The 21,819-nt window shown below is 37.0% G+C and overlaps 1 protein-coding gene across 2 annotated transcripts in view; it reads left to right on the forward strand.

Annotated features, from left to right (window-relative positions):
• Positions 1-3,891: 3,891 nt before the first annotated feature.
• Positions 3,892-21,819, forward strand: part of pogza (pogo transposable element derived with ZNF domain a) — a 28,533-nt gene continuing 10,605 nt past the window's right edge. Inside the window, exons 1-15 of one of the 2 annotated variants that reach the window (XM_038302181.1) lie at positions 3,898-4,053; positions 4,138-4,256; positions 7,340-7,449; positions 8,119-8,231; positions 8,346-8,406; positions 8,563-8,787; positions 8,871-9,053; positions 10,385-10,470; positions 11,403-11,561; positions 11,701-11,966; positions 15,576-15,733; positions 18,284-18,384; positions 18,747-18,893; positions 18,982-19,116; positions 21,133-21,210. In XM_038302181.1, the coding sequence (XP_038158109.1) occupies positions 7,440-7,449; positions 8,119-8,231; positions 8,346-8,406; positions 8,563-8,787; positions 8,871-9,053; positions 10,385-10,470; positions 11,403-11,561; positions 11,701-11,966; positions 15,576-15,733; positions 18,284-18,384; positions 18,747-18,893; positions 18,982-19,116; positions 21,133-21,210 (1,722 nt within the window). In that variant the 5' untranslated portion in view covers positions 3,898-4,053; positions 4,138-4,256; positions 7,340-7,439. Of the gene's footprint in view, positions 4,054-4,137; positions 4,257-7,339; positions 7,450-8,118; positions 8,232-8,345; positions 8,407-8,562; positions 8,788-8,870; positions 9,054-10,384; positions 10,471-11,402; positions 11,562-11,700; positions 11,967-15,575; positions 15,734-18,283; positions 18,385-18,746; positions 18,894-18,981; positions 19,117-21,132; positions 21,211-21,819 lie in introns of both variants that reach the window. The other variant, XM_038302180.1, reaches the window with a different exon arrangement.

Below are 21,819 nucleotides of genomic sequence, written 5' to 3' on the forward strand. Positions count from 1 at the left end.
ATCAATTACATACATGTATATATATATATATATATATATATATATATATATATATATATATATATATATATATATATATATATATATATATATATATATATATATATATATATATATATATATATATATATATATATATATATATATATATATATATTTATATATATACATAAAAAGAGAGAGGGAGAGAATAGAAAATACAATACGGTACAATGCAAATATAAATACTGTGCAGTCATCTGAAGAATAAATAATCAATATACGGCTGTGAACATTTTTACAGGAGTGGATATGGAAAAATAGCAGCAACACCAGAGATGTGGAAAAAAGCCGCAGCAGCATGTTATTTAAGTGACTAAGAGACAGCAAATGTTCCTTTTGGTCAGCAGTGGTTTTGAAAAAAGTAGAGGAAGGAGTGGAGATTGCCACTGATGCCATTTTTGCCCAGTCTTTTCTTCAATGATGAATAACAAACAGGTTTTACTTTTATCATATCGTCACCTTCTTAAAATAATTGCCTAAGTCATTTTTTGCAATTTTTCAGGAAACACAAAAAACTGAACCATTTGTTGAATAAATGATATTTACGAACAATTTTAATAAAAAAAGTTGTAACAACAGATGTCTTTTGACATACAAACAGCAAGGTCAGTCAAACATGGAACATGACAGAATTAAATGACTTAGGCAAATTTCTGAACATGCCTTTGTGACCTAGGCAATTTTACAGCACAAACTAACAAAACATAATGCTGAGGAGGCATGTGCATTTTTTCCACTTCTCCTTCCAGCTCTTCTTTGCTGAGTTTTTGTCTGATGCCTATTAGTGTGGCAAATTGTCAAAGAAGTGATGACACTCGACAGGCATGATGGGTTTCATTGACTGGAGGTCCTGGAACTTTCTCTCTTTGATTGATTAAATATTATTTAATCTGAGGCAATTTCCTTATGTGCTGTTCTGAGATCTTTTAATACCTCCTAGATGAGCCGATAAACATCTAGGCATGTCGTTTCTGTAAATGTTTATCACTATTACACTTGATTTGCTAAAGGCAGAAAGCTTTAAAAATGGCTTTGTAGCCTGGTCAAGCCATTGACTTAGTTTCTCATCTCTGTGTTAATCTCTTTAAATCAAGGCATGATATGCTCCTTTTTTGATTTTTTTTTTTTTTTTTTGCCTACTTCTTGTTGTCACTCTTTCAGAGATTTTGATATTCTAGACGAATTTGTCAGTCATTTAAGTTAACGTTTTGTCTGTAATGTATGTTAATACAAAATGTTACAAAACATTTGGGATATTTTCTAAATCAAATGCATTTATTTCTAGCAATATTGATGACTCCTTTTTTTTTTGAGAGGAAGGTATATTGCATTGAGATTTAACAATAAACTTTTACTATGTAACTTTTTCTATTTCTACTAGAGAAACTGAAGTCTTTACATGCTTGATAACTTCAATAATCTTTGGCCAAATGTTTCTTCCAATTTAAGTGATGTATAGAAATCTTAAAAGTATCTATTTTAATTAATCAATTGCTGATTATTAATGGAAAAAAAGTTTCCCATTTCCTTTCCTTATTTGGTATTTTTTTTGTTCATGTAAATTATTTTCTGTTTTACTGACAGTAGTTAGTGTATTTATAGTTGTAAAAGGATCATGAATACTAATTTAAAGTAGTGGCCCTATTTCACAAACCTGCAAATTTTAAATAATATAAAATTAATTTAATAAAAAATATGTTTTTATATAAATTATATTTCATAGAAATATGAATAATTCTGCATTTAAATTTTCCATGGTGGCATGCCTTAGATTTGGGAATAATGTCAATCTTAACTAAAATCAAGACTGTTACTAAGATGAAAAGTGACACATTTGCAATAAAGTGTTTATTCCTGTTGGAGCCTTACAGAATCTGAAATTAGAGTTTAAAAAAATAAAGAGCTGAGTGAGTGACTTGTCTAATCAGAATTCCACTTTTAAGGAACATTTTCTGGATTTTTTACTGGGAACTTGGACAATTTAACTTCGGAGAAAATCTAGAATGATATTTTTGTCTGCATTTCTGACACCAGATGAAAACAAAATTGCTGTCTGGTTTTACATTTAGATCTAAAGTTCATTCCACATTGATAAAAAAAAAATAGCCAACATAATAGATATTGACTTTTATGAGCCAGAGTTTTTTTTAATATATATAATGTTTTGTATAAATACAAATTATGGTTGCATTTAATCTATTTGTGAGGATGTAGCAGTGGTTAAATTAAACTAAACGTCACACTATTTAGAAAAATGTTTTGTTTTGGATACATTAATAGTATTGGCACTGACCAAAAGAGAAAACAATTGAATACAGATGTTTTTATTTCATTTTGCCTATGTGATAAGCAAACATATTTGTGTTAAAGCTACTCTGCTAGCAGCAGCTGAGAAAAAAATCTAATTTAATACCATGCTGTTGTTTACACCTAGGTGGTAATACTTATAAGTTTACTTGTATAATTGTAAAATTATATAATTTGAGAGAAATATCAGCTGTGCTGCTGCCATCAGCACCTTTGTTTATAGATGTTGGAGATTGGCCTGTTTTTTCCAGTGTCCTGTTTCTTTGACTGTGACTGGCTGGATGTGCTCTCTTCATCCTCTGACATGGGAGCTGGCCCAGAGCTCGTCTTCCTGGCTGTGTGTTTCCTGGACCGGTATCTCTGCTTCTGTCTCCTTGAACCCCCGTCGGCCTCGGAAGATGGCCGCTCACACTGAGCCTGGTTCTGCTGGAGTTGATGCAATCAACTTGCTTTCCTTAAAAATCTTACTTTGAATCAATTTGACTTGTATGATCTGGTGAATTGTAAAGTGCCTTAAGATGAGATGTGTTGTGACAAAATACAATAAAATAAAACCTGTAGTCAAGGTTTTAATCATCATCAAGTTGACATTTGATCAAAACCATAAGCAGTGGTGCTTCAGTCTATTTTATTGATGTTTACACAGATCTGACAATTAAAAAAACTATTTTTTTTTATAACCAGTCCATGTATAAGTGTATTGTTTATATTTTAAATGGAGGTCAGTGCTGATCCCTATCAGCATGCAAATGATACAAAAATCCTTTATTTTTTATTTTTGCTTACTCCTAAAACTGTTAAATGTCAATCAATTTTATTTTATTTTTAATCAAAATTGTAATTTTTTCTTGTTTTTTAGGCTAGGTATTTACAAATAACGCAATTTATCAATCACTCGATGTATTTCTTATAGAAAGTATGTGCATGCTAATCACTGTTAGCTTGCATTTCCTGCATTATTATTTTAATTAAATTAGCTGTTTAACTTCGACAAATTTCTTTTTGACAGTTTATTTGCATGCTAAAGATTTTTTTAAAATCAGCTTTTATCGGGTTTATCTGTTACAAGTAGGTACATGCTAACTAATGTTAGCATGCATGCTAACTATTGTTAGCATATACAAATCTGTCACTAAAGCTGCGAGTTATTTAATTTTAAACGTTCTTATTGGCTAAATTATTTGCGTTATGATTATATAAAATAACGCAAGGGGAAATCACTGGATGTATTACTTTTTATTTGTTGCGATTTCATCAAAAGGTGCAAGCTAATCCATAATGTGTTGTGTACATTAAGACTTCTTATGCACAGCAGAAAGTCAAAGATTGAGCTAATGTAAATGTATGAGTAATGAGTTAATTTTAAAATGGCAGAGAAAAAGAATATCACATCACAAAAAGATATTCGATTATTTAAGAATAACCCCAGGGTTTTAGCATGCCCGCAGACAGATGTCACTCCGCCCTGTCTAAACGTAGTTCCGACCAATGACAACTGCAACAGAACACAGGACGCGGAGGAATACGGTAGGGCTTTCTCAACACATACCAACCTCCAACGTGTTTTTTGTTGCTAACTGCTAACAGCAGAAATGCTGTGTAGGTTAGAGAATAATTATTCTTTTATTTTTTAAAACCAGACGTGAAACGATTTTAATTTTAATGGAATAATCATTTAGCTATCATATTAAAAGCGAAGAGAAGGTAAGTTCACGGGAAGTATGTTTGTCAAACTTATATCACATAGAGTTTATGAAATGAAACAGTTAGCTGCTCGGCTATTGTTAGCTTTGTTAGCTCAACCCTGAACTGGCTCAGAAAGGAGGGGGTTGCAGCTGGGGGAAGATCGTGCATGCAGGGAGAGCCCTTCGTCTTCTGGAAAACACGCCGGTATTATTAGGCTGAAAGTAAGTGTCAAGTTATTAACTTCAGCACTTAGCATGCTACATGGCTGTTTGGTTGGGGTGTCTTCTTTGAACAGTTTTTCAATGGTGCATTTGTCGGTTAGCTTATGTTGCTAATTGGAAAGCTAAGTAGATGATTTGTATAAATAGTCAATATCTCTGTAACAAAAGTTTTAAACAGCGTTTGGCAAAAACGATGGATAGGATTGGGTTTGCAAAATTTAAGAATGATAAAAAGTGAACAATTCGAATTGATAAGCAACAGTATCTGAAGTAGTGCTGTAATCTGGAGCTAACACCCTTTATATCTCAAATGACAGGTGTGATTTCTCTTTTTTTGTGGTATAGGTTGTGGTTGCATGTTGTCAAAATAACCAAATCTGGCGATTTATTAATACATATTTCAGTTTGATTCAGATTTTCTTCCCCCTTTTTCACTGTTGGAGAAAATTTCTCCTCATGTTTTGATCCACACATGTTGTTTTTGGATTTAAAATGGTTGTAGCTACAACACTATTAAGTGTTTTATATCTGATTTATAACATAAATGAACTAATACTTCATGCAAAACTGAAGAAAGCATGGTTTAAAAAAGATCACTATCTTTTATAATTCAAGCAGGTTAAATACAAAGCCCATCATATTCAGTAAATTATTATGGTTCAACGTTTTAAAGAACATTTCTGTTAAAATATAAAAATAATAAATCCAGAAACCAACCTAGAAATTCAAGTCTGGGAAAAGTAGAAATAGGAAGTAATAGAAATTCTATTACAAAAATAGTTATCTGGTTTTTATTTTACATATTTTTGGCTCAGATGCTCTGTTTGAGGGGCATAACATATATGAGCCTCCTGTTACTACCGTCTAAGTACATGTATGTTTTGCACTAGGGCTGAAACAATTAATTGGATTAATCATGATTAATTGATTATTGAAATCATAAACTAATTTAGTAATTGTTCAATCGTTAGTGGAGTATAGAGACTGTAAAACATGCTTTTAGCTGACAGAGCAACCCAGTTAGAGCAATAATTCGATCAAAATTGTAAAAAAAAAAAAAACCTATGTAAACATTTTGTATTTAAGATAAAAAAAAAAGTCTTCTCCTGTCAATATGCTAGTTTGTGTCTTTCCAGAACTCCTCAAATTGAAAAACTTGGTTTTCATTTGATTTAATTTCGTAAAAAAAATTTTTAGGAACCGTTGGGGATCCGGTTATTAATTGATTAATCTAACAAATAATCAACAGACTAATAGATTTTTAAAAGATATTTATTATTTGCAGCCCTATTTTGTACACACTTTAAAGTGCTACCTCACACTATTCAGATTATGATGGTTGTGTGTCTCTTTTGTAACTAGATATTCTCATATGATCTGAGTATTTTATCTCTGATGCAGAAATTCAAGCCCAAATTGCAATCCTGAAGAAGTGAAATCAAATATTATAAGGAATTAAGTAAATCAAAATCAAACTTAAATTTTAGTTTTGTGTGTGTGTTTATCCCTATTTTGCACGTGTCAAACTCAAAATGATTTAATAAAAAAAAAAGTATTTATTCAACTGCAACCTGCAAGTAATGATATTTGTTAAAGCTGAAGTGTTGCAACATTAAAGCATTCAACATCCCTTGTTATAATGCATCAAATACTTTAAATAAGGAAAGATAGATGGTTAAAGGAAATGTTATTTTAGGGCTTTAAAGAAATCTGAAAATATTAATAGCTTGAAACACAAGCAGGTATTTAAAAAAAATACATTTAATCAAGTTGTAGCATATTGATACCAGTTGAGAACACAAGTTGGTAAGAATCAGTGCTGCTCTTTGCTATTATTTGTTCTGCTGTGGGTGAAAACAGAATTCAGATATTTGTGCTGAATTGAAATGTCTTGAATATTAGATGTTCTTAAGGTGAGAGCTCTTGTTTTCGTCCGAGTTTATCTTGTATCTGGACTTGTTTATTGCTTTGAGCTCTTTTTATTACAAAATCAGGTGTTACCAGCCCCACTTGTTTTTAGCTAACCTTCAAAACAAACAGACATTGCTTCACATAGCAGAACCTTTTAAATCATTTTTAATTCCATGAGGAATGGGGTCCGTGCAGAGTTTTACCCTTGAGCTGGAGTTTCTCTTATTTTTTTCAATGGTTTAGATTTTGCTAATTATTCTGAATGAAAAGGGGAACAAAGATAAATAAACTGAGGGTCATAATGTACGTTTGATGTGTGGCTGCTGCCCTAAATTGATTCTCTTGATGTTGAAAGACCCCAATCATGGATTTAAGACTGTATTACTGTCCTACATTTTTAAAAGAAAGCAAGACATTTTGGTGTCTTAATATGCTTTGGTAGATCCATTCCAATTACACAGCGTTTACTGGCATAGATATCACAGCTGTAATCTAATTATTACTGCATTATAAAGGTTTGCTGTTTTTAAGAGCCACATGTTCTTTATTTACTTGCTGGGGGAAAGAATCTGGTTTATGTTATATTAATAAAAAAAAGAAAGCATGATTTTAGTTTAAATTATACATGCATCATATTAAACAGATGCATGTTGTGTTGCCATTGTCATTGCCATTTTATCTTATTCCTTTAACTTAAATTCTCATGTGTTTATAATCCTAAGCATCTTGATTGACAAAATGCAGATTATTTTGATATGTTCAACTTTACAGAGAGCAAGAGTGTTCCGTTTTTACCGTTTAGGCCTTTAAGAGAAAGGAACAATTAATCAGAAGCATAATACTACTAACGTGTTTTTTTTTGTTTTTTTTTTTTGACAGAACTTGAAATCAAGGGTAGGCACTTTGGACCTCAGATTGATCATGCCCTGATGTATTTGGATGTGCTAAAAAAGGCATCAGGCTGTCACAAAATTGTGCAGGGGTCAATTACATACCTATCTGTTTATGTCCGGTAAACTTCTGAAGGATGCAGGGCTTTGGCTGTTAAGGACTGGACTTAGCCGGCATCAGCCATGCTTTGTTTTAAGAATAGCTAAAATCATAAAACGTTTGAATTTGTGATTTTTATTTCTTTAGAGAATTTTTGTCTAATGCTACTGTTCTTTACACAGCTGCTGCATCCAGGTGAGGAGTTGAAAGCTGCAGCAGGAAGGGAAGGGCTGCTTACCTGCCGATCTCTTTAACTCCACGAACCACTAAGAACAGGACAGAATGGATGAAGGTTGGAGTTCAGAGTCATGTATTTATTTCAGTGTATCAGAGTGTAAAACAAATTTCTTACAGGGATACTAATAACTCTTAAACTCTTTTTACCGGTGCCTTTTTTATGTCGTTGCCCATTGATTCATTTTTGGGTTCTAAATATGTTATAAGTCATACAATCTAGTAGGGCTGGAAGAGATGACTTAAACATCTAATCTCTGTATTTTTTCTCTCTTTTTGTTATGAAAATGTCAAACAACTTGCATTACTTTCAAAAACTAGCTTTTATTTCCATCATCCCCTTCTGAAGTTGGCCTTAAGTTAAAGTGCAACAAAATTCAAGCTGTGAAAATGCTCTAAGACAATGTTTCATAACAAGCAAGGGAAAAATAACACTACATTTTTGCTGTTGTTGGGGTTACACAGTCAGCTAGTTCATAAGTTATAAATACACATCGAAGAAGGAAAAGTGATGAACTGATCTCCCACTGAACTATTGAGGGACAAAGAATTGATTGATGGGAAAACAAATCCTGACTTACCAAAAATCCAATCTTAAACCCATAAAATGTGATTAATTGCTCAGCTTTGTTATCCAGGAAGGCTAAATGTGTGATGCAGGAAATATAATATTACCACTGGGATGTTTCTTACAATGACATTAAAACCTGCATGTGTCCGTTTGCAGTAAAGCCTGCTTCTGTCAGTGTGACAAAACATGCAGGGGAAGGAACCCCTGAACCAGTCAGGATCATTCCCATCCCAGCCCAACCAGTGACCACACCATCCATTCCCATTAAGGTAGTGACATCTTTTCAAAATGATTTCCACTTAAATGTTTCTGCACCGGAGGCGCTGACGGATCATCTGTAGACTTTTAACTTGTGTCCAGTTTCAAAGTTGTTGTGTCTCCAGCCCGCAGGAACGACTTTGGGCTTTGCAGTTAATGGTCGACCCATTCATCTGCTACCTGGAGGTCAGTTTAAGTCTTTCTGAGTTGGGTTGTCTTGAGAAAAACTTTCAGGTTTCATGCTTGTGTGACCAATGTAGAAATGGGTTCTAGAACCGTCTTACAAGTTTTGTTAACGTGTGGTTTGACTCCATCATTCTGACCAAATCTTCTCTCCTGCAGGTAATGGTGCAGAGCTGAGGCTGCAGTCTCATCCTGAAGGTTCGGCCAGTGGCTTCACTACCATCCAGATCCCTGTCACCCTGACCCTCCACAGTCCCTTAGGAACCCGCTACATAAACACCACAGCCTCTCTGACTTCCTCTTCCTCCTTGGCTCGTCCACCTCCTTCTCCTGTTGTTGTTCCTTCATGTCCTCCAGGATCTGGACCTGTCCCCATCATCACAGGTAATAAAACCAGCTTTATGTCTAGAAACAATGTATTGTTGTTTTTTTTTTTAACTTAAACTTGATTATATTTTCTGGTCCAGGCGTGGTTTCGGGTGAGGCAGCCAAGAAGGTTCTGAATGACCACAGTGTGAACCTAAAATCCCCTTCTCAGAAGTCAGAAAAAACTCGCCCCTCTGCTGAAACCTCAAGCCCGAAACCCAAGAGATCCAGTTATAAACCTCGTCCAAGCAGGTTCGCAGCGCCTGAAAAACTGCTGCGCAAAGGTCAGAATTAGGTTCCAGATCTTAACTTAACTTTATAACTACATGGTTTTATTAGTTCATTACTGAAGCTTTTACAAAATATTGTTTTGCTACAATATTAATTCCTTTTATTTTTTTTCAGTTTGCCATGTTTTATTAAACTAATTTCTACTGTATTTATGTTTTGTTGGGATTTTATTTGAAATAATATCTTTAAATTGAGCCTAAATAAAGTACGGCATGTATTTTTATCCAGTCCCCTTGGTCAATACTTAATTATCGTTCTAAGCCTCCCAGGGTGCATTCCCACCAGACCAGGACATGTAGAGGCTGTAGGGTTGGATAAGGAGCTTTTGGGAACAGCTTTTATTTAAAAGTCTTACCACAAATTTTGGTGAGGACTTTAACTGGGCCATTCTCACACATTAAAGTTCTTTAAAGGATTTTGTAGTAGCTTTAGCGGTATGTTTACGGTCATCCTGCTGAAAGGTGAACCTACACACAAATTTAAAGCATTATTCCTTATAATTCAATCCATCTTCCCATTTGCAGCCATGTCCCAGTTGAAGGAAATCCTCCCCTCAGCTTGTCTCACTGTAATGGTTTTATGATCCATCCACTTAGTTTCACTTTTGCTCTTACCCACACATCTTGTAACAAATTATAAACCAGTCAACTTGGGTCTTTCCTTAAATAATGGCTTCTTCTTCCAATTTTCAGCGTATTGCTTTGTTGCGCAATTGGTTTTCCTGACAATAGTTTCTCCCACCTTACCCAATGTAATTTGTTTCTCTGATAAACATGGTGTTATGGTGAAAAGTCTTGATATTTGTGCCCTACTTCCTCCCTTTTTAAATAATCTGATCACATACTGAGATGTTTAGGATTCAGATATTTTGAGAACCTAACCAGGCTCTAAACCAGGGATGTCAAACTGATTCCAGAAAGGGCCGTGTGGCTGCAGATTTTCTTTCCAACCAAGCAATAGCACACCAGACTCCATTCATCTCATTAAGTCATCATGTTGACTAACTCAAGACTGGACTCACTTGATGAGTTGACTGGAGTCTGGTGTGCTATTGCTTGGTTGGAAAGAAAACCTGCAGCCACACGGCCCTTTCTGGAACCAGTTTGACGCCCTGCTCTAAACTGTATGATGCTATTCAGGTGTATCAGAATAAACACTGCATTCTTTGTATTTTACTAATGAAGTAATTTTATTCCCTCTTAAAAAATATATGCTAGGATGTTTTGTTTTTCTCTTAAAATCACACTAAAACAAATTAACGCTTGTAGTTCACAAAGAGCAAACTCAATACTCAATTGTGTCTGTTTTGTGTTTCTTCCCTCAGGTGAGATCGGAGCTGCTGCTCCTCCCGACTGTCAGCTCTGCAAATCTCAGTACAAGCTCATCACAGAGCTGCGAGGATTTATGTGTGTAAGTCCTGTAATAAAGCTATTATATACATACTTTTAGGGCCTGGCAATAAACCACATTTTTACCGTTACCGTCATCAACTATGATAACCGGCTCAAATTCTCCCATGATGGTAAATACTGTAAATAATTCTGCCGTTTTTTTTTTTTTTATGTGTGCGCTGATAGCTGGTATTTCCTTCCCCTTTAAGACACTGCAGTATATGGGGAATCATGTGACTCCACCGATCCAATTAGAAGCGTAAACAAAGAGAATGGCGGATGAGTCCAGTGAGGAAGTGTCTCACACAGCTGTAAACAAAATTACGTCAATTAATTCTGTGGAGCAGAGATGAAGCTGAGTGCGAAAAGAAGTTGTCGAGAGCACGTTGTCAGAGTTGAGCGTGTGGCAGACCGGTTTTGAGTGATGGTGTGCAAGTTTAAATGCACATTGTATGCTCAATGCATGCTCAGTACGGTAGCACCAAAATTACACCATAGATGTTTAGCAAAAGAACACCAAATGCAAAGTTTGTCTGGAAACTGTCTACTCAAAGTAACACATCCAGCCTCCTTCACCTACTGCACAGCCACGCTGTTGAGTTCAAAGATGTGCAAAATGCTCCATTACCTTTGAGCAAAAATGTTTGCAAGACAGGTTGCATTTTTCTACTGTTCAATGAGACATTGTTGAATGTTTTAAACTGAATGGGTACAAGACTTAAATATTTAATTGAAAGTAATATATAATGTAATTTATTCAATAAATAAATTATAAATAGATAAGTTGCATTTCCTGCACATGCCTTTATTTCTGATAGAGGATCATTTATCATTATCGAGGTAAAACTGCCCAATTTATTGTGATACTGATTTGAGGTCATATCGCCCAGTCCTACATTTTTTATATATATTCTTTTAAAGCAAATAACATTCCTCCTCCTGCTTCCTCAGATGTGTTCCCCCGCCATCGCTGAAGGTCTGATTAATATGAAAAAGCAGAGGTTGAAACGCCTCAGAAGGGTCAGATTTCTGAAGAAGGCCTTTCAGCTCAGTAGAGAACCTCCGTTCTCCGCCAAGGAACCCCACATTCAACAAGCAGTTTTCTCTCCAGTGAGTTAATACTTTCAGTACAATTATTTTTTTCATTTCTGGGAATTGAGCTGATTATTCAAAGCTGAGTAGTTGAAGTCCTGCTGTTGTCTTTGACACGCATTTTTGGACATAACTCTGTTTGTTTTGCCTCCTTAAGCCTAAAGTCCTCACTCCTCCTCGGAGAATTCGCACATATTCTGATGACAGCCAGTCAGATGAGCATAGCGGCTCTACGAGCCCCACCCTCAGTCCAGGCGGCCAGTTACAACTAGCAGACTATCCTCCCAGTAAACTGGTGATAATGGTGGAGGATTTCTTTTATGGCCGTGCCCCTGGAATCAGCACAGATAAAGAAAGTCTGCTGGAGTTCAGAGAAGGGTTCCACTGCATCCACTGCTCCACCGTGCTCAGCAACAACATCAGGTGAGATTCAAACATGAGACATGATGACAGGTCAACTTCCATCCATCCATCTGTGCATCCAGAGCATTTCCTACATCTTATGTTTAAAGCAGCAGATTTGTCAAATTGTACTAAAACGAAGTGAGAACCAAGGAATTACAGAAGAAATGTGTTGAAACTAGGAATGGCTGGTATTAAATACTAACCTTCAATAAAAATATTGCAGTGTTATAATAGCTCTAAATTATGTTTCTTTTAAAAAAATGTCCAGAAATGAAATGTAAATTAAATAATAGCTGAATAATAAACAGATCTTCAGCATAATCTCTGAAGTAATAGTTAAGTTTAGCTTTCAGTGGAAGCTGTTTTAAGTCACCAATGTCATAATGAAAGTTCCCTCCCTTGCAGGGTCCCACTCCCTTTTAAGGCTGATTTATACTCAGAAACCAGGTCGTCTGTGTGTCGCAGTGAACGCAAATGTGCGTCCGTCCCTTCCGCAGACACTCTGCTGCACCTCTCCAAAATCGTAGATGACCGCAGACAGTGCCTCAGACAGGAGGCCTCTGATTGGTCAAATCTACATCCGCTCTACAATATGTTTGGTACATTACCGGCTTGTTTTGTTTGTATGACCACCATTGTGGAAAACGACTTGTGAAGATAAAGGCTAGAAGAGCGAGGTGCGCGAGAATGCTGGGACCCTTTTTCCACCTGGATCCCCGCTCTTTTTCGCCCTGCTGTCCCTCCGTTGTCGCACAAACTTGTCCCCACTTCCTCACTGCCTCGGCCGTATCCACACCCACAGCTAGTTCATATTTGTCCCTCTTGTGTTGTGGCGTGGAATAACATAGAGCAGACCACGCTTCAATATTGGGCATAAATCAAAAATATCTGTGACGTATATCTGTGAAGTTCACTGCTGCGGGAGTATAACCAGCCCTGTAAAGGGAGCACATTCATATGTATGATTTTTGGAACCTAGTGCTGCTTTAATAGCTGAGGCATTCAGGGTTTGCTGAGCGACAAGTCTTTATGTCGAGTTGGGAGTTTTTATTGTGTTTTACAAAGAAAGCTTCAAATGAAATACCTGAACGTTGGTGTATAAATTTGATTTTTTGTTGCATGTACAAGAAAGCACCAGAAATTACAATTATGAAGCAAAGTACCTGGCTACAGGGTTTAAGTATGTTTTGCACTGATCCAGTTTTTCCGCAGTCTAATCTGATACCTAGGCAGAGGGTATCAGCTGATTTTTATTACCAATTCAATTCAACTGTTGAATGAATGAGCCATTAATATTGCCATTTGAGTGAAGGTTTAGGCATAATATAAACATGTTAAAAATTAAACAAATTAGCACAGATACAGTGAGGTAAATAAGTATATTAACCCCCTGCTATCTTGCAAGTTTCCCCACTTAGAAATCATGGAGGGGTTGGAAGTTATCATCATAGGTGCATGTCCACTGTGAGAGACATACAGGTGCTGGTCATAAAATTAGAATATCATGAAAAAGTAGATTGATTTCAGTAATTCCATTTAAAAAGTGAAACTTGTATGTTATATTCATACATTACATACAAACTCATATATTTCAGATGTTTATTTTGTTTAATTTTGATGATTACAAATGACAACAAATGAAAATCTCAAATTCATCATATCAGAAAATTAGAATATTGTGAAAAGGTTCAAAATTGATGGCCCCTGGTGCCACACTCTAATCAGCTAATTAACTCAAACCACCTGCAAAAGCCTTTAAATGGTCTTTCAGTCTAGTTCTATAGGCTACACAATCATGGGGAAGACTGCTGACTTGACAGTTGTCCAAAAGACGACCATCGACACCTTGCACAAGGAGGGCAAGACACAAAAGGTCATCGCTAAAGAGGCTGGCTGTTCACAGAGCTCAGTGTCCAAGCACATTAATAGAGAGGCGAAGGGAAGGAAAAGATGTGGTCGAAAAAAGTGTACAAGCAAGAGAGATAACCGCACCCTGGAGAGGATTGTGAAACAAAACCCATTCAAAAATGTGGGGGAGATTCACAAAGAGTGGACTGCAGCTGGAGTGAGTGCTTCAAGAACCACCACACACAGACGTATGAAAGACATGGGTTTCTGCTGTCGCATTCCTTGTGTCAAGCCACTCTTGAACCACAGACAGCGTCAGAAGCGTCTTGCCTGGGCTAAAGAGAAACAGGACTGGACTGCTGGTGAGTGGTCCAAAGTCATGTTCTCTGATGAAAGTAAATTTTGCATTTCCTTTGGAAATCAAGGTCCCAGAGTCTGGAGGAAAAGAAGAGAGGCACTTCATCCACGTTGCTTGAAGTCCAGTGTAAAGTTTCCACAGTCAGTGATGGTTTGGGGTGCCATGTCATCTGCTGGTGTTGGTCCATTGTGTTTTCTGAGGTCCAGGGTCAACGCAGCCACATACCAGGAAGTTTTAGAGCACTTCATGCTTCCTGCAGCTGACCAACTTTTTGGAGATGCAGATTTCATTTTCCAACAGGACTTGGCACCTGCACACAGTGCCAAAGCTACCAGTACCTGGTTGAAGGACCATGGTATCCCTGTTCTTAATTGGCCAGCAAACTCTCCTGACCTTAACCCCATAGAAAATCTATGGGGTATTGTGAAGAAGAAGATGCAATACACCAGACCCAACAATTCAGAAGAGCTAAAAGCCACTATTAGAGCAACCTGGGCTATCATAACACCTGAGCAGTGCCACAGACTGATCGACTCCATGCCACGCCGCATTGCTGCAGTAATACAGGCCAAAGGAGGCCCAACTAAATACTGAGTGCTGTACATGCTCATACTTTTCATGTTCATACTTTTCAGTTGGCCAACATTTCTATAAATCCTTTGTTTTTATTGGTCTTCAGTAATATTCTAATTTTCTGAGATGATGAATTTGAGATTTTCATTTGTTGTCATTTGTAATCATCAAAATTAAACAAAATAAACATCTGAAATATATGAGTTTGTATGTAATGTATGAATATAATATACAAGTTTCACTTTTTAAATGGAATTACTGAAATCAATCTACTTTTTCATGATATTCTAATTTTATGACCAGCACCTGTAATCTAAACATTTTTTTTTTTCCAGAACTCATGATTTTTTTTAAAACTATTATTATGATACAGCTGCAAATAAGCATTTGAACACCTATCAGTTAGAATTCTGACCCTCTAACACCTGGTAGTCTGCCTTTAAAATGTCCACCTCCACTCCATTTATTATGCTAAAATAGATTAACCAGTTTGAGGTCGTTAGCTGCACAAAGGCTACTAACATGGGCAAGACAAAAGTCTCCATAGAGACCATAGACACTAGAGACAAAACTGTACACCTCCACAAGGCTGGAAAGGGCTACGGGGAAATTGCCAAGGAGCTTTGTGGGTCCACTGTTGGAGCAATCATTAGAAAATGAAAGAAGCTTAAGATGACTTTCAATCTCTCTTTTGTGACTGTTCCTCCTGGCTTCCTGCTCGTCAGTGGGAAATGTTTACCAACCTTATTTCCTTAAGTCCAAACTCCATCTAATCCGCTGTGTGATGTGAATGCGGTTCATCTTTGATGTAACATTAAATTCTCATTTTTTTCTGTGCGTGTGTGCAGGTTGATGGATCACATGCAGCAGCACATGTTCACGTTGTCTCAGGGAGACGGGCATGTCGACGATGGATCCACCTGTCCAAAGTGTTTCCGTATTTTCTCATCTCCGCTCAGTTTAGAGTCCCACATGAAAGATGTCCACAGTGAGGACGAGTTAACAGGTCTGTTGGTACACTAATGATTATTACATTTTTATTTTTGGAACTGATGTGTGGCTCTTACATTTATCCATATTTAAGGTTTCAAAAGATCAAGGTTTTCTGTTTAAAACTCCCGTTTAACTCATGTTTGTCAAATGGTTATCATTTTATCGTATGTCATTTATCAGTTTGGCTTCCGACCTCATTATTCAACGGATACAGCAAACTGTTATTTTGTTGAACAAATAAAGTTGGCAATAGATAGTGGGGAAATAGTAGTCACAGTCTTTTTGGATCTCAAAAAAGCATTTGATACATTAAATCATAAAATTCTAATTGCAAAATTATCCAAATTAAATTTTTCACCTAAAACTTTACAGTGGTTTGAATCATACTTAGAAGGAAGAGATCAGTGTGTCACAATAAACAACGAAAAATCATAATTTTTAAAGATAAATACAGGGAGGTGCTACAGGGATCCATCCTTGGCCCTCTACTCTTTACATTATACATTAATGACTAGAGGTGAGTATTGGCATGAGTGTTGCGATTCGATACATGTCGCGATACTTGGGTCACGATACGATATTATCACGATATTGCAGTATCACTATATATTGCCATATTTTCCCCAGCTATCAAAATCAAATGATGAGATAAAACAGCAAGTGCTGTATATTTTCATCAGAAAATATTGATTAGGTATTATTATCCATGTTGTTTGGGGTTTTCTTCCACTGTGACTGCCTCAAATACAGATTTGGTGCTGCACACACAGTTAAAGGGCTCCACAGCGCTTTCTGCTAGAGTGGTGGTGCAGAGGTAGCCCATTTTCCCATCAATGTTTTATGTAACCTTTTTATTTTTTTTTAAATCGATACTAAGAAGTGAAAGATCGATATTATATTGGGAAGCCGAATATCACGATATATCGCCAAAACGATTATTTCCCACACCCCTATTAATGACTTGCCAGAGTCTTGTCCAACAGCAGGTTTTCAGTTATATGCAGACGATGCAGTAAATTATGTCCATGGAAAGACTGTGCAAGCAGTTTCTAATGAACTGTCAGGACATCTACAAACTGTTTCAGTGTGGTTCCATAATGCAGGGCTGTCTCTGAATGTTCTCTTCTAGGACCAAGCCTATATCTCAGGAACTAAATTTACAGATAAATGAAGCTAGAATCCAGCAGGTCTCAGAAATCAAGTATCTAGGACTAATACTTGACTCACAATTGAAATTTGACAGCCATGTAAAAAAAAGTGTCCAGAGTAACAAAAGCAAACTTGTACACATTCAAACTGATTAGAGATTACCTACCTTTTCACGCTGCTCACAGTTTTGTGCACTCCATGATCTTTTCCCATCTAAGTTACTGCATTAGTTCTTGGTCACAGGCCACAAGCACTACTATGAAGCCTCTTCAGATGATATATAATAGAGCTATAAAAATCTTAGATAAAAAACCAATCAGGTCCAACTACTGTGTTAGTCTGAACAATTTGAAAATGCTAAATTTGGAAAACTTTGTCAAATTTGCTAAGTTAAAACTGGTTTACAAATGCTTGCATGATCAGGCCCCTGAGGTTTTCAGTGACTGTGTAGTTCCTCTCAGAGCTGTGGGCTCAGTCACAAGAGGAGCTCACAGAGAAAACTGTCTAGTACCCAGATGCAAAACGTCCATACGACAATCAGCTTTCACTGTACAAGGCACCAAAACATGGAATACATTACCTGCAAAACTAAAGGGAGAGTCAAACTGGGTCCTTTTTAAACCTAAACTTAAAGACTTTTTATTGAGAGGTCAGACATATGAACATTAATAATCTAACTGTCCTGATCTTGTATCTGTGATGTTTTAGTGTGTAATTTGTTCTGTTGTGCCTTGTGTACAGTCACTGTGTTTTGTGTAAAAGCCTAAATGGGGACAGGCATTGAGAATTAGCCTTAGCTAAAATGTTGTAGTGTGTGACATGATTCATGAAACATACTTGTCCCTATCAAATAAACGAATAAATAAAAAATAAAAATATTTCTATAGCCACAGTTTATTATTGGGGTTAACAGAGACCTGGACTCTAAGGCCAGAAAACAGACACAAGCTTCATGTTAATGTTTTCAGGTTCTTTGTTAAATAATTGCAATAAACACCCCTCTGTCCATTAATACAATAACTTATTTTCAGATTGATCTAAATTTTTTTCAATCCATGTTTTTCTTGTTTAAGAACTGGTTTGATCCATCGATCTCTTCATATTTCCATCCATACATCAAATTTTTTCCATCCATATGTTAAATATTGTCTAAAAAGGGCCAGTTATCAGCACCTTGCAGAGAACAGAGATAAACATAATATCCAAATCCGCTGAAGTGGATTAACCAAGTTAGTTTAGAATATCCAACCATTTGAGGTTATTGGTACCTTAAAGAAGATTTGATACCAAACATGCTGATTAGTTCCAAAGTTTCCTAACCTGCTGAGAGACTTGACAAACCAATATTTATTTGTTAAAAATTAAACTTTAATCTCCTTATTGACGCTCTGTAATTGTTTTTCTGTTGTTGCAGTGATTTGCAAGATCTGTGAGCTCTCGTTTGAAAATGAACCTGCCCTCCTCTATCACATGAAGAGCACTCATCAACCAGGAGAGATGCCCTATGCCTGCCAGGTCCGTCACAAAATGCCCGTACTAGAGCCTTGGCCTCATCCTTAAAGCTGAAACAATTATTGATTATTTAAACGGTCAACTTAGTTTCTAATTAATTGCCAGCTTTAGTGTACTGACGCTAACCGATGCCATTAGCTGGAAGATGAACAAACTCAGAGCAGTGATTGTGCTAAAATTGCAAAAATCTAAACACTGCATATAAGAAAAACCTTCTTAGTCCTGCTTTGTTTTAGAAATCCGCTGTAAGACACCTTTTGCTATCCAATTATTAACCAATCAATTGTAAAACTATTTGATGGAGTTGCAGTCCTACTCGTCAGCATCCCTACCATCTGTCACTGATTACTGCTCTCTTTCTGCAGGTGTGCGAGTTTCGGTCGTCCTTCTACTCTGACGTCTGGTCCCACTTCAGAGAGGCTCACTCTGACACCAGAGACCTGCTGTGTCGATACTGCCTCAAAGTTCTGCACAGCAGCACCTGCTACCAGCAGCATTTTGCCCGGCATCAGGTAAACCCATCTGCTGAGTAGCTAAAACCAAGAGGAACGTCCCGCTGTGAGATCTGCTGCTGTGCAATAATGCCGTTTGTGTTTACAGAAAAAACAGATGCTCAGCTGTGACAAGTGTCGACTTCACTTCCTGTATGTTAGAGAACGGGCAGAACACAAAGAGTTGTATCATAAAACTCACGTCACTCCCCCTCAGCTTAGTGGACTCAAACCTGGAACCAAGGTACGTCTCATCTCTGCACAACCCGGATAGAGTCTGTCAGATTATTATTCCAAATTCCCTGTTCTGGAAGATTATTGCCAAAAGAAAAAAAAAAACTGATATTACATTTTTTTTCAGCCAAATGTCACTTTTAGGTCTTCTAGTAATCATCTAAACACCGTTTTAGCTTCCTACAGAAAAACTACAGAACTCTAAAACCAAACAAGTTTGACTAAAGCTGGGCGTACACTGTGTCATTTTCACAGCGTTTTCCAGTCAAGCGAGAATCTTTCGGTCGGGCCGACTTTCAGCCTGATCGTGCGTCGTGAGTTGTGTAGTATACAGGGTGTTACGAGCGGCAATTAGCCACTCACGACCACCTCCTGATCAGGAATCTTGAGGCCGTGACCGTCATGGGAAAATCGCCCAGGGCGCATGAGCAAAGAATTTCTTCTTTTTATTCTTCCTTTCAGATGTAAACACAGCAGCGTGGCAGGGACGCAATGAGTGAAATGCAGTTCTGTCTGTAAAATTGACAACCGTAGTAGCCACGTTTGCTCAGCCAGGGCAAGTCAGGGCTTTCAGCACAAAATTGCCAAGGCAGCTCGTTTCACTCTAGTGAGCTTCATATTCCCCTTCTACTGTAATTTTCGGACTATTACCGCACCTGAATATAAGCCGCAGAAGCTAGATTGCATGATTTGTACATATACAAGCCGCACCGGACTATAAGCCGCAGGTTTTTTATGTTTAACCCAAACTGTCTTGCACTCGCAATGTCCGCATCTTTCTCGAGGTCGTTCTGTCTCATACCACTTGCAGTAGAAGTCTGCTTCCGGTGGACCTCCACATCCCCACGCGTGCGGCTTCCGTACTTATGTGTTAAAGCAAATGTGACGTCAACATGGTGGATGGTAAAATCCATAGATTTAGGTATTACCCTAGTGGCCGTTAGCTGTAAAAGTCCATAGATAAGCTGCATTGTTATATAAGCCGCAAGGTCGAAAAATGGGGAAAAAGTCGCGGCTTATAGTCCGAAAATTACGGTATTTGTTTGGCTTCCGGATAGACGGGTCAGAGCAGCTCCAGCTCACCGCAGAGCCGAGTCTGACATGGTTTTTAGTCGTGCAGTGTGAGCAGGCAGATCGCATTAAAGCGTCGGGTCGCACATACATTGTGAGCTGTAAGCTCACACTGTACGACTAAACCCACTAATTTGCACACTGTCTTTATAATTTGCACACTGTCTTTGTCCTCTGCACTGTTTACACTTTGACCACTGCTGCACTTTTTGTATAACTCGTGCCATTTGAAATATCAATGCAATGCTCATAAGCTGTATGTAACGCAATTTCGTTCTGTATGCACTCTGTGCATACAAAATGACAAATAAAGAAGTCTAAGTCTGATTAGTTGTACAGTGTGAGCAGTAGCTGCGTGCAACGATTGAAAAATTCACACAGTGTACGCCCAGCTTAAAAAGAGAACCGTGATCTTACGTACATATAAAGTCTGCAAAAATATTTTCCTGCTCTGAATGAAAATCCCTTTATTCCCTCATCCATTTATCTAAAACTGCGTTCACTAATCCAATCAATCATCCACAGTTTTATCCATCACCAAATCATCCATCCATTCGTATATTTAGACACCCATTGATTAGCCCACCTCCCTATCCTTCCATCCAGCTGAAAGTCTGTTTCATTTATCCATTAGTTTCTGTCCGTTGATCTTGGGTCCATCCATTTGTCTATTTTCCTGATGATCCATGAGTTTGTCCATCATGCATCTATCAATACATTTATCTTTTGCACATTCAGCTTATTTTTTTTTACATTATCAGCTAGAGGAAAACAATTTAAACCAAGATAAAATCTTAATGGATCAGCAGTGTTTTTTAAACCTTTAGTTTGTATTTTTAAAAGTTTCAGAAATCAGAAATTCTCTAAATAGGTTTTTCCTCTGGATTCAATCTTGGTGGATATTTGTTCTGATTTAAACTTGGGATCATGATTTAACCTTTTTGTTTCTTTTCAGGTTACTGTTCGGATGTATTCTGTAGTTGGAGCGTCTGAAAGGAACAAGGAGCTGAGCAAATTGTACATTCCCTCAAAGGTTAGCGGTGTATTTAAATACCTCACCAAAGCCTTAGAGCCATGGCATACAGTATTTTTTTCCCCCTCTTTAATGTCTTTAACATTAAAGACTTGGTTCTTCTTCAGTTTGTGGATGTAAAGTCAAAGCTTTTAAAACAATAGCAGGAGAAATTTTTTTTATAGAGTTAAGATTGAAATATTCTAGAGAAGTACATTTTAATAATCAAATCCACCTTTATTTATAACGCTGTTACAGAACAGAGGACAGGGTAAACTGGAAGCGATTGAAGTGATGGCAACATTTGAGACATGTGCTCTGGTTTTGTTGGACCAGTTTAAAGCCAAGCAGTATCTTTCCTACTCATATCAGTTAATTTATGCCTGTGTAAATTCTCCATCATCCTGGTCTTGGCAAACACAAATAGGGTTAAAATGGAAGGCAACAAGATACTCAGTTTTTTTTTTTTAAGACACTTAACATGGAGTCTTTGTCTAGTCCAGTCTCCTTCAAATTTAAGTCTGTTTGTGATCAGTTGATTTACTGACTTCTGGCTGCCATGCATGAAGTGCTTTCAAGAATCTAAACAAGTTCCGATAAAAACATTGATTAAAATCTCAATGTGATGCA

The sequence above is a fragment of the Cyprinodon tularosa genome, unplaced genomic scaffold, assembly GCF_016077235.1.
Source record: "Cyprinodon tularosa strain WSP-4 unplaced genomic scaffold, ASM1607723v1 ctg483, whole genome shotgun sequence".
NCBI classification, from domain to species: Eukaryota; Metazoa; Chordata; class Actinopteri; order Cyprinodontiformes; family Cyprinodontidae; genus Cyprinodon; species Cyprinodon tularosa.